We start from the raw sequence: 12,783 nt of genomic DNA, 5'->3' as shown, positions 1-12,783 counted from the left end.
TCAGCGTCTTGCTCAAGGACACTTCGACAATAACTCTGGGGGAGCGCCCCAGCCCGGGATCGAACTGGCAACCTTGCGGTTTCCAGTTCACTCTACCCGGCCACTCTACCCCTGAGCCACTGCCGCCCCTGTAACCCCGACCCTCCAATCCCCAGAAACACACACACAATGTTCTGTTCTTAACAGGCATACACACACACACACACACACACACACACACACACACACACACACACACACACACACACACACACACACACACACACACACACACACACACACACACACACACACACACACACACACACACACACACAAGCGCACAGCACACGCACAAATTCTGTTCTGTTCTTAACAGACATGCCAATAAAGCATATTGAATGGAGGGTAGAGAAAAAATAAAGAATTGCAAACTTGGGAGACGAAGAGGGAGGGAGGGAGGCAGATGGTCAGAGAAAACGAATGAAGGAAAGAGAGCGACAGAGTCGGCAGACAGATGGAAATACTGAGACAGAGTGGGAGAGAGAGGCAGAGAAACAGACAGCTGAGAAAAGACAGACGGAGGGATAGAGCGAGAGAGAGTGAGAGATAGTGAGACTGACAGAGAGAAAGCAAGGTGTCGAGGGGGGGGGGGGGGGGGGCGAGGTTGGTTAATAGCCATCAGCATTCTTTTGACCTACCACAGCTGTTGAGAAGAGGATGTGCTGTGTGTGTCCGTGAGTGAGTGACCATCCTCCTCCGAGACCAAATGCCAACTTGGTCTCTGGGCTAAAGTTAATGAGCGAGGATTTATGGGTAATATCGGAGATTAATGATTTGGTGTCAGGTTATAACACCCTCAGGACTGGACATAGAGATGCACATCAGTTTATGTGTGCGTATGTGTGTGTGCGCGTGTGCGTGTGCGTGTGTGTGTGTGTGTGTATGTGTGTGTGTGTGTATGTGAGTGTGTATGAGGGGGGCGAGACATACAGAGAAAGAGAGAGACAGACTGTAGTTGAGAAGGTAGGGAACGTATTGACTATACTGTTGATTTAGGGTTCCCTGATTGATCGGCACAGAGCAAAAGGAAGACAATAAAACAGCTCAAAGTCATTCCAAGGTGTCTTACCCATAGATATCTAAAGGGCCGACGGATGCTTCACTGTTCTACCGCGGCTCTTGGGGCTTGGTCTTACCTAATGTCCTCCCTGTGCCAGTCCACCACGTCCAATCATGTCCCCCCTCTGCCAGTCCACCACGTCCAATCATGTCCCCCCTCTGCCAGTCCACCATGTCCAATCATGTCCCCCCTCTGCCAGTCCACCATGTTTTCAGTGCATCTGTCAATGCACTCTGCACCGTGCACCCAGGTTGCATGCACATTCTCACATAGAACTCGCACACAAACACAAACGTGCCGCTGTCTACGCTTGTGTCACAGTGCAGGCCTTCGGTCCCGCCCCCCCTCCTCCTCTGTGACTCTGTGCCTTGAGTGTGAGCCCTGAACCCGCAGCACGCCCGGCTGCAGGCCCTTTGGGCTGATTACCTGTGTTCCTATATAATGACTCTCAGCTGGTACCTTAGTGTGTTTAGATAGATCTGTGTCACGACTAGACCTGGCCTGTCCTCTCTTTTCCCTGTCCTGTGTTCATTCCCTCCTGCGTGAGGTAAACCTTTGTATTGCCTTTAATTACCAGTAAAGAACCTGTTTGTCTGGCTTATGATCTGTTGGTTTTATGTTTGCTCTGCCCAGACAACATGGACACTTGCAGTAGCGTAGTTAGTTTACTTAATATTTTGCCAAAAATGCCAGCTGGCCCAAAACTGGATGCCAAATTTGTTTTAAGTTTTCATTAACAGGGTCTCTCCCTCAAAATATGTGCATACAGTAGGTTTGTAATATTGCACACTTAATTTTTATTGTTGTTATTTGACCCGTGTCACGTTCGTTATTGTTGTTGATGTATGTTTGTTTGTCATACAAATAAATATTACTGGTTAAGAATAGGGATCCATGGAAAATAGGGGTAGTTGCAGTATAGCCTACTACCCATTTTCAATGCTTCCCACACCCTGCATGCCTCCCTCTGCAACACATCTGCGACTGCGAGACCACCACGCCCCAAACGTGCTCTCCTTTGTGCTCCTCTCAGCCCATGGTGTCACATGTCAGGCTGACAACGACTTTGAACTTGAGAAAAGCACATCAAAATTGAGCCAATTTAAACTCCCTTTGAGCTAATATCTTTCAATCTCTGTCTGACTCACCACGCCCACACGAGCGTGTACACAAACACACACACACACACACAAACACACACACACACAAACACACACGCACACACACAAACACACGCTCAACGCTCCCAACAGGCTGTAATAATTGGACATCCAGGCTGGATCAGAACTCCAGCGTGTAACAGAATACATTGTGTGAGAGACAAAGAGTCCGCAGGGAGGAGAACAACACAGAGAGCCTGAACGTTCCGGCTCTGTGCTGAAAGAGATGGATCTCCAATCTCTATAAAGATCTCTCTCTCTCTCTCTCTCTCCTTCTCTCTCTCCATAAACACCTCCACAGAAGGCCATCTCGGCCACACGCAAACCCGTTGGGTCTCTCTCTCTCTCTTTGTTTTTAATCACAAGCACAGCCGACAGCAGATTCTGAACTGATGCCCGTAGAATCACCATGGAGTGTGTTGGTATGGTGCATCTGCACAGTAAAGTCCTCATTGTTAGCCACTTAAGACTTCTATATACCTTGTCGTATGCTGAATAGTGAAAATAGGCGATCTACTAGCCGACAACGGGGGCCGCGGCACGGTCCACCGACCGATCCCACCCAAAATATATATTATTGCGAACGCAGCGCAAGTGGAGCTTACTTTGAAACCGTGCTCGGCTTGTGAGTGTGTGTGTGTGTGTGTGTGTCTGTGTGCACTGCCTGCCTGCAGCTCCTCTGAGATAAGTAAATGTCCAATTTAGACTGAACACACCTGTCAAAACTGAACACACCTGTCAAGGTTGCGTTTAAGCCCGCCCCTTCCCCCGGAAGCCACGCCCCGGAGAAGGCTCCTAAAAACTCCCCATTGAAACCCCATGTTAAATGAAAAGTGCCCGAATCGCTCCGAAACTTAAGTTTCCCTAAGTGGGGGTCTACGAACAAATGCTTCGGGCTCGGATTTTGGCTCCGCCCCCCGGAAGTGGGTGAAACAGGCACTTCAAACACTTTGTTGAATTGTTCAAAAACATTCAAAGTTTTTTTTTAGTGAATTTGTATTTTTCTAAGATGCTCCTTTTAACGCAGATTTTTTTTGTATTTTAAAAAAAAATAATTATTGGTTACTTTTTTTAAATCTTTTTTTTTCATATTTATTTAAAAAAAATTGCGTTCGCTTCCCGCGTTCGCGCTTCTTACTTGTTTTCTCATCATTGCTATATAGTGTTTTTTTTTCAGTAACAGGGGTTGCCCAATCTCTCCAACTCTAATAAACAGAAAATTCATTTTCAGGTTGGTTGCCAATTTCGGTCAGCCCCACAGTCAGTAGAGAGTACCCTGCATTTAACTCATTCTCCACCATTGATGTGTTTTAGACGTGTTTTTTCCAACGCCCAGACCGCGTTGTGTGTTTTTCTGTTTTTCAGTTTTTACGCTAGATGGCGCTCTTCGCTAACACATGAGTCAAAGTAATAATGGACCTACAATCAGTTTATGGGAAAATGTTGAGTAATTATTAATTAATCCATTAATGAATTAATGAATTAATACAATTTTAAACCCTCTAACTGCATGTGTTGATAGTGAAGAATCCCCATGAGGTGAACGTGGGGGGAGGTCGTGGAGGTGAACATGGGCAGGGGTGTGTGTGTGTGTGTGTGTGTGTGTGTGTGTGTGTGTGTGTGTGTGTGTGTGTGTGTGTGTGTCAGGGTTTCCGCTAGGCATTTTTTGGGCCGGCCACCATGGCCGGCAGGATTATATTTCACCGGCCAAAGAATACATTTACCGGCCATATTATAATTAACGTCACATGCGTGTTTGCACTGCATACATGCACCCAACTGATTGGGCTCATTACACCTCGTTACGTTAGAGCTGCGCTTCTTTCCACTTTATCACAGATGCAATCTGTTCCTGTTTTTATAGATTACAAAATTATATGATCTACTATAGTCTATATCATGCAGAGATGTCGCTTGCCAAAAATGAAATGAATAAAGTGGGCATGAGTGAACTGCTGCACGACGAATACCAAAACACTCGCCCCAAAACACAGTCGCCCCGGGGAAAATCCGGCGGTATTCGCCTGGTATTCCTAAACATATCAGTAAACTATGCCTAACCCTAACCTTATTCCTAATCTTAACCTCAGTAAAACTATACCTAATCCTAAACCTATTTCTACCCTTATCCTCAGTAAAACAAATACAAGAATACAAGAACCGCTGGTCCGCCTGAAAAATGGGGGCGAGGGTGTTTTGGGGCGAGTCCTAATTACCCTGCAGGCTGTGGTTTCGCTGCGCAACACCGTCGCACAGTATAAACACATTAACATATATTTTGGGCTTTACATCGATTCTCATTCAACCTTGATATGCAAAAGTAGGTTTTGTTTTGTTTTGTTAACGTTAATATGTCATGATATATGTGGCCTTGCGCGAGGTTGATTACTTGCCTCTATAGTTGCTTTCACCAACTTTCACCACTTTATCCATTGCAGACAGACAGTCACTGCTTGCATAATATCCACGGCGCGTTGCGACGTGCTGTGAGCTTGTAACTCTGATATTTTCAACGCGCGACACCATCGTACAACGAATAGGCTATTCTATAACTGCAGCGCACAGCAGCAGCCGAGCAGGCTGTCGGAATGAAACCACACAGTCAGATAATGATATAAACTTTAAATGATTATGATTGTAACGGTTGTAGCCAACTACTTTATGCAAATAATAATATTAATAATAGGCTTAAATGATAAAATAGCCTAATAACAGCATTTTCCCAACCAGCCACGGTGGCCGGTGGTGTTTATAATTACCAGCCAATTAAACATTTTACCGGTCAATGGCCGGTAAATACCGGCTAACGGAATCCCTGGTGTGTGTGTGGACAGGTCATGGGGGGTGGGGTGGTGGTGATGAATGTGTGTTTCCCCGACTTTACTGACTATAGGCAGTGGAGTTGGGGGGTAAAGAGGTGGCAACAGTTCACGGAGGGAGTTTTAATCGCTTTTGGAAGATTGGTACACACACAGCATATGTGAGTACACACACACACACACACACACACACACACACACACACACACACACACACACACACACACACACACACACACACACACACACACACACACACACACACACACACACACACACACACACACACACACACACACACACACACACACACACACAGAGAGAGAAAACGGGACCTGTTAGGTCGGAGTAGGGGCATGGTATAGTGCAGAGTTTTAATCCTGTACACCAAATAGAGCGATGGGGATTTCATTACAGACCTGTTTCAGAGTGGTAAACCCAGGAGAAATCCATATTTCATTACTTCTCATCCAACTCCCTGCCCTGCCCGTGTGTGTTTTTTCATAGGTGTGTGGATGTGCCACGTGTGTGTGTGTGTGTGTGTGTGTGTGTGTGTGTGTGTGTGTGTGTGTTCATTGTAAATCGGTCATTCTCCGTAGCATCTCTTACAGTGAACCCATCAGCCACACACTTGCTTGCCAAGTACATGTGGCTTTCACCCACATCAAATCAGAAAAAAACAATACAAAACACTCACGTAGACCACGTTGACATAGTCATCGTCCGACAGAGTTTCCAGCATCTCGCTGACAGAGGTCCTGATCAGCTTGAGGGTCAGGCCAGACACACTGCCACTCCTGAGAAAATAACAACACAAAAACATTGCCACCGCAGATTCAGGTTAGCTTCTGTGAGATTTAACTCGTTATCATTTCGGATCAAAACATAACATTTGATCATTGCGGATCAATCAGGACAACTTACCAGTGTTGATTTCGTCGACTAAAAAATAATAATAGACGAAAAACTAGATTAAATGTTAGTGAGGGATCTAGTGGAGAAGAGATCCAGTAGAACTAAAAGACAAGTCATTTTATGTTTGATTGCGCTCGGGTGTTGCGCTCTGAAAATAGCAGATCTACAAGCTCACAACGCGTCGGGTTGCGACGCGTTGTGAACTTGTAGATCGGCTATTTTCAGCATGCAACCAAGTGTAAAATCAGCCATTACGACGCCATCAAGGCACCACCAAAATACATTTTAGTCGACAAAATCAACTCAAATCGACTACAATCTTATGATATTTAGTCAACTGAAACTAGACTAACAGTAAAACATTTCAGATGACTAAAATATGACTCAAACTAAATGGAATTCTATTCTAAAACGAAATAAAACATTTGCTGTCAAAATCAACACTGCAACTTACGCGTCCACAAGGATCAGCATGTCTTTAGGCGAGGCCGCTCCCTGGATGTACCTGCAGGGAGATCAGTGCGTGAATAGAGCACCGAAGTCTGACGTCACTGCCGCTAGATGGCGCTATCCCCCTTATTTTTTCTTCTTATCCCATTTAGACCGGGAAAGCATCTTGTGTCATTTTTAGATTTGAGCTAAAAAGCATTATTTTACACTTTGGCTATTCAAAAATAGCAGATATACAAGCTCATAACACGGCACCGAGTGCCGCGCTATGAGCTTGTAGATCTGCTATTTTTGAAAAATCTTGAAAATGTGTGCAAATCTTTGAATATATACATTTTTAAGGCAAACAATTCTAAAAAAAAAACTCAAATCTTTGCTTCTGGGGGGTCCCTGGATCAAAATATTTTGAGATGGGGGTCCGTGGCCAAATACATATACATTTTGGGGTCCTTGACATGGAAAAAGTTTGAGAATCACTGACTAACGTAAGTAAGTACGTTTTTTCAAAAAACAGTTTTTTAAACAGGATTTAGAAGACATTTTGTAGAATCGGCCTCAGGTCTTAATGGGTTATATGAGGCGATCTAAGATTCCCCTATGGGGATTTCAACACCTAAGGGGGATAGCGCCCTCTAGCGGCAGTGACGTTAGGACTTCGATGCTCTATGCAAAAGGGACCAAAGCTTAATTTATTATTGATCTTCAAATATGGTGCATCACATTGTTCGCTAGCTTGCGGGACAGAAATCAAAGAAACTGAAAACTATTTTACAAAGTGACACAGTTTTGGGGCCGGCCAGGCTTTTGTCAAAAAATGTGGAGCCCTGCCCATTACAAGGGACTCGTCTGTTAGTTAGCAACTGATTAATACCGTAGGAGTTACTTTCATCCTCTTAGAAAGAAAGGGAGAAAGAAAGAAAGAAAGAAAGACACCCCTGTCCATGTTGTCTGGGGGAGCAAACATAAAACCTAGCCTACTCTACAGTGACAAAGAAATGAAAAGCAGTTTTTTTTTTCAATATTTATTCTAGTGACTTTGGTGCTCATGTGTAATGTGTGCTGACAGTACTCTGAACATGGTAAAGTAGGGTGTGGGGGGTTTTAATTAAACACTTTAAAAGGTGGGTGGGACTTGTCCCACCCTCATATAACGGCTCCGACACCCATGTAGTCTTTTTTGCTCACGTTCATCATATAAATCACCGTCCGTCGTTGTCATTAATTCAGAATCTAGGGGAAGATGACCGCTGTGATGTCACCGGCGCAATCTTTCACTCGCGGACATTACACATATTACTTTGATTTAGTACCCGGAAAGGAGAGAGGGGGGAAGACAAAGACATTTTTAGTCAAACGCGTCCTCTTTTGCAACAAAGCTGATTGATGCACAGTCAGGGTCATTTGTACGGGAGCTGTTTGGGTGTCTGTCGGCACGATATATCACTCAGGGCTTTCCAGAGGAGAGGTATACTAAGAGCTTAGCTTGTTAGTTTGATTGATATAGCGTTGCACATTGGCGTTGTTCTATATGAATTGTTTGAACTTCACCAGCAAGTGCTGAGATGTGTGTGATGTGGAATAAAGGGTACTGCTGTGGGACAGGGTCTCATTATTAAGCCATTAAAACCGGGAACGCATATCTGTGTAACCACTTAAATCATTATTTCATACTTTGGCTATTAAAAACAAGCTCAAGGGCACCGAGTGCCACGCTATGAGATTGTAGATCTACTATTTTTGACAAATCTTGAACATTAATTTGTGTAAATATTTGCATATGTATATTTTTTCCTCAACTTGGCTCAAATCTTTACTTCTGGGGGGTCCCTGGAACAAAATGTTTTGAGATGGGGGTCTGCGGCCAAATACATATCATTTTGGGGGTCGTTGACATGAAAAAGTTTGAAAACCACTCATAGCAACCTAAGTTATTTAAAAAAAACTGTTAGGATTTAGAAGACATTTGTAAAATCCCCAGAAGCAAAGATTTGAGTTACACATGTTCACTTTAAAAAAAAAAATATATACTACTATACAAATTTCCAAGATTTTAAAATAAATAGCAGATCTACGAGCTTGTATTTTTTTTAAGAGCCAAAGAAATCTAAAAATGACACAGGTGCGTTCCCGGCCTTAACGGATTAACGAGGGAATGACACAAGGCTGTGGTAATTGGCGCTGTTCAAATGATCCTGCAAGCTGCCATGCCGTTTCCTGAGAGTCCCATACAGAAAATAAATCACATGCATTTCACATTATTTCAACATACACTAAGAACTGACACTTCACTTCCCTATAGGGCAGAAAAGATTTCTCTAATATGTTTTTGTTTTGTTTGTTTCTTTTGTACACAGTACAATCCTCAGTGTTAATTTAACTCCAACTTAAAAAATGAGCAGTATTTTTACTGTGTATATTCTTGAGACATGACATGTATAAAGAAATATCTAGCCTCTAATTATGAACTATGGAATCAAAGGAAGCTTTGATATTTTGTACTATACAAGTTACCATCTGTATGATGCACTTTCCTGGGAGTCATCCCTTTGATATATGCTCTCCTACCCAAATCCCACAAGGACATGTCTGAGAGAGTGAAGGTCTACCTCACCATAGGACATGTACTCAAGTACTGTACTTAGATAAATTGTTGAGGTACTTTTACTTTACTTCAATATTTTTACTTCTACTCCACTACATCTCAGAGCCAAATGTTGTACTTTTTACTCTACTACAATTATTTGAAAACGTTTAGTTACTAGTTACTAATTACTTAGATTTTGATTATTATTACAAAACATACATTAGCCACTTCAGCACTATATACACTTCGGCTATTTGAAAATAGCCGATCTACAAGCTCACAACGTGTCGGGATGCAACGCGTTGTGTGTTTGTAGATCTGCTATTTTGAAAAAGATTCCTATATATTTGGAAAACTTGATATGGGACATTTCTGCATAATGAGTACTTACACTTTTGGTAATTTAAGTACATTTTGTGGACAATACTTTTGTACTTTTGTAAATGTTTTATACCGAACTTTTACTTGCGGTAATTGATACTTTTACTTGAGTAAAACATTTGAGTACTTCTTCGACCGCTGTCCTTTTCTGTACTGTATGTTGTATTTTGTGCTTTTGTGAAGTTATTCAGACAATGCATATAAAATCCTGAGTTACTATAACCAATTAATCCCTATTTTATACAATTCAAAGATCTATTTTTGAAACATCGAAGAATTTTGAAAAATGAGATGCTGAGTATTTGACTCTTTGTCCTACTGTCCACCCTGTGCGTTTGCGTTTGTGCCCATAACTCACCACGGCCGTCTGCGCACGTCGTACAGGTCTATCTTAGAGGGCGTCTTGCGGGCGTCCATCCATGGGGAGGCTTGGAGTGGAGAGCAAAAAAGAGACTTGTTTTCAATGAAGTACATCATGTAAAAACATGGACCAGATCAGTCCAATTTCAGTTAATTCTCTTCTGCTATCTTATCTCATGTGATGTTCTCTAGATCGACATAAGCATGAACTTTATTAAACTGGGAAAGCGTCTGTGTCATTTTAGATTTTAGCGTTGGCTATTCAAAAATAGCAGATATACAAGCTATTGTACAAGCGCTGCGAGCTTGTACATCTGCTATTTTTGAACATTTTAGAAAAATAGTGAATTTGTTTGAAAAATGCTGAATATTCTTTTAATTAAAAACGTTTGAGAACTAATGATGCATAGGACATTTGTACAATCGGCCTCAGGTCTTAATGAGTTCAAGTTAGCGGTTAGCTTCGGTTTAAAAACACATATTCTGTAGTGTTGTTGTTATCGCGTGTCTCTAGTGTTTTCCTTTTTGCATCAGCATGGCAGACAGAGCAGGGCAGAGTCATTAGGAGAGATGCTGGGCAGCTGGGTCACTCACCAGGAAGCATACCAACTGGCCACTATGGACTCACTCCATCTCCCCCTCACACATCTTGTTTTGGCCTCTGTAAGCGTTTGCCTGTGTATTACAGCCTGTGTATTACAGCATGGCTCTGCAGGAATCTAGTTTTGTGTTTGGCTTTAACCCATTAAAGCCATCCAATTCTCCCACAGCTTAATCCAACCAGCATGATACACACCAGAATTCACCGTTTTCAAATCCAGCAATTCAGTCATGTTTGAATAGTTGATGTGTTTTTCACATTAAAGATTCAAATAAAAGTTAAAATAAAAAAAAGGTTTTTGGAATACTGACGTGTGCATGAACTGCTGTGTTTGCCACAGCACTCGAGCCTGTTTGTGACATCAAAGAGCCAGAATTGAATATGTGTGGTTTAAACAGGTCATGGTTTTTATGGAGGACGAAACTATAATACGACCAACTACCTAATTATTTGTTATGCTGGGCTTCTTTGCTTAATAAACCGTACAAAGGCTTCTTTATTTCTTTCTTTTTTTTAAACACCCCTTACAGTACATGATAGCTCCCTTTATACCAGTTAGCATTATTCATGAAGCTGTAAACAGCAGGAGCATGAGATGAAATAGATGAAAGAGACCAAAAACATAATCACCGGCTATGACAATAACCACTGGCTTTTTATCTCTAGCATTATCAGTGAGAGAGAGTCATCAAGGAGAAGTCAATGCGAGCAAAGTGGGACTGCCTACTTTGCATACCGAGAGGACAACTCCGAAACCAATGAAACCTCATGAATATTAGACCTAAAAATCTCCCCATAAAAAAAGCATGAATCATAAATCAAATCATGAATAGAAATAACTACGGTTATAGGCAGAGACAATATGCTGGGATGGAGTGCTATTTGAGGCTTGCCACGTGCACAATCGGTATGCATCCCTGCGATTATTAGTGAGCTGATATATATATATGCCTGCTGACGCTTGAAGAAAGCAAACTCGTGCATATATCCTCTGACCGCTTGTGGTGGTGATTAATAGCAGAGCGCAACATCACAAAGAGAGAGGAAGTGTGTATATTATATAGGTGTGTGTGTGTGTGTGTGTGTGTGTGTGTGTGTGTGTGTGTGTGTGTGTGTGTGTGTATATTGATAAATATATGTATATCATCATCATCCTTTGAGTGCCATCAATATCTTAGACACAAGCTGCTTCCGCTGGTCTTTGCTGCTCATTGCCAAAAAAACATGGAGAAGTCAACAAAGCATGAGTATACAAGTTATAATATAGATTTATACCGTGCCAGGAAAATCTTTCAACTTTCATCTTTAATCCAATTAAAAAAATTCAGTTACATAGATACAAAACTACGTTTTTTTGTTTGTCATTTTGCTGCAGTGTCGTACATATGGGTGCATCGCATAGATTTTCATCATCAGTCGAGGTTCCATTAATTCCCTGTCGCCACAGCCCCCTTTTGGTTTGCCAACCAAAACGCTTTGTGTGTGTGTGTGTGCGTGCATCCCACGTCTATATTACATAATAAACATACTGATGTGCATGCTAATGCATTATCAGTACTGCTTATAGCACTGAGTAATTATCGTTATAAGAGCTCATAAATACCCATGATTCTGCAGTTTATACATTCTTATATGGTCACATTATATACAGTAATCTGCTTAGAATTACAGTTATAGACGTTCATAAGTACTCATATAACACATTTTAAAGCCTTTACAATGACTAATAATGTCAAGTATCATAATACTTCATATTGTGTATTCAAATTCTCATAGTTGTAATACAAGTGAAGTGAAAAAAAAATGCCTTAAATCTATGCAAAAACAACAAACTAAATGTTTGAATGTCATTACTTTACTTGAGCACCCAATGACCACTTATAAGGCTCATAATCACACTATAATGCATTATTTATATGATTATATAATACAAAACATTTTTTATTATTATAATGTTTTACTACTATGAGAATTATAATACACTATGATCTTTGCCAAAGAAATGTGTCTGTGATTAAGTATGTTTCTAATGCATTGTGTTGCTGGTGTTGTATGGTGTGTACCTGGGTAGTAGTGAGCCAGGTGTTGTATGGCAGTGGTTCCCAAACTTTTTAGCTCAAGACCCAAAAGAGAAATTAGACGTTTGCCCGGGGCATTGCGAGCTTGTAGATCTGCTATTTTCACTACTTCTTAAACTTCTTTTTTTTATTTTATGATTTCTTTCTTTTTTTCTTTTTTTTAATGAAATATTGGAATTATTTGTAATTAATTTGTTTAAACTCTTTAAAATCTTTTGGAATAATAGATTTTTATTTCTTTTTCAACACAATAACACAGAATAAAATGTTTTATGGGCATGATTCACCAGGAGCCTGGATGGCTTGTTTCCAGGGTTAAAATAATTAATATAA

At 41.4% G+C, this 12,783-nt stretch overlaps 2 protein-coding genes across 2 annotated transcripts in view; one reads left to right on the top strand and one right to left on the bottom strand.

Annotated features, from left to right (window-relative positions):
* Window positions 1-12,783, top strand: part of rbm28 (RNA binding motif protein 28) — an 895,251-nt gene that overhangs the window by 414,962 nt on the left and 467,506 nt on the right. The gene's annotated exons all lie outside the window — the stretch shown is intronic.
* The window catches only part of LOC308091787 (voltage-dependent calcium channel subunit alpha-2/delta-1), a gene marked incomplete at both ends in the record, with an annotated part of 157,911 nt that overhangs the window by 64,743 nt on the left and 80,385 nt on the right, over window positions 1-12,783 (bottom strand). Inside the window, 3 exon segments of the mRNA XM_080437508.1 lie at window positions 5,779-5,878; window positions 6,451-6,501; window positions 9,770-9,839. Coding sequence (XP_080293634.1) covers window positions 5,779-5,878; window positions 6,451-6,501; window positions 9,770-9,839 — 221 coding nt within the window.

This window comes from Gymnoscopelus braueri (assembly GCF_963280865.1).
Source record: "Gymnoscopelus braueri genome assembly, chromosome: 9".
NCBI lineage: Eukaryota > Metazoa > Chordata > Actinopteri > Myctophiformes > Myctophidae > Gymnoscopelus > Gymnoscopelus braueri.
The sequence above is the reverse complement of the archived record's forward strand: the minus strand, read 5'-3'. Positions and strand labels throughout refer to the sequence as shown.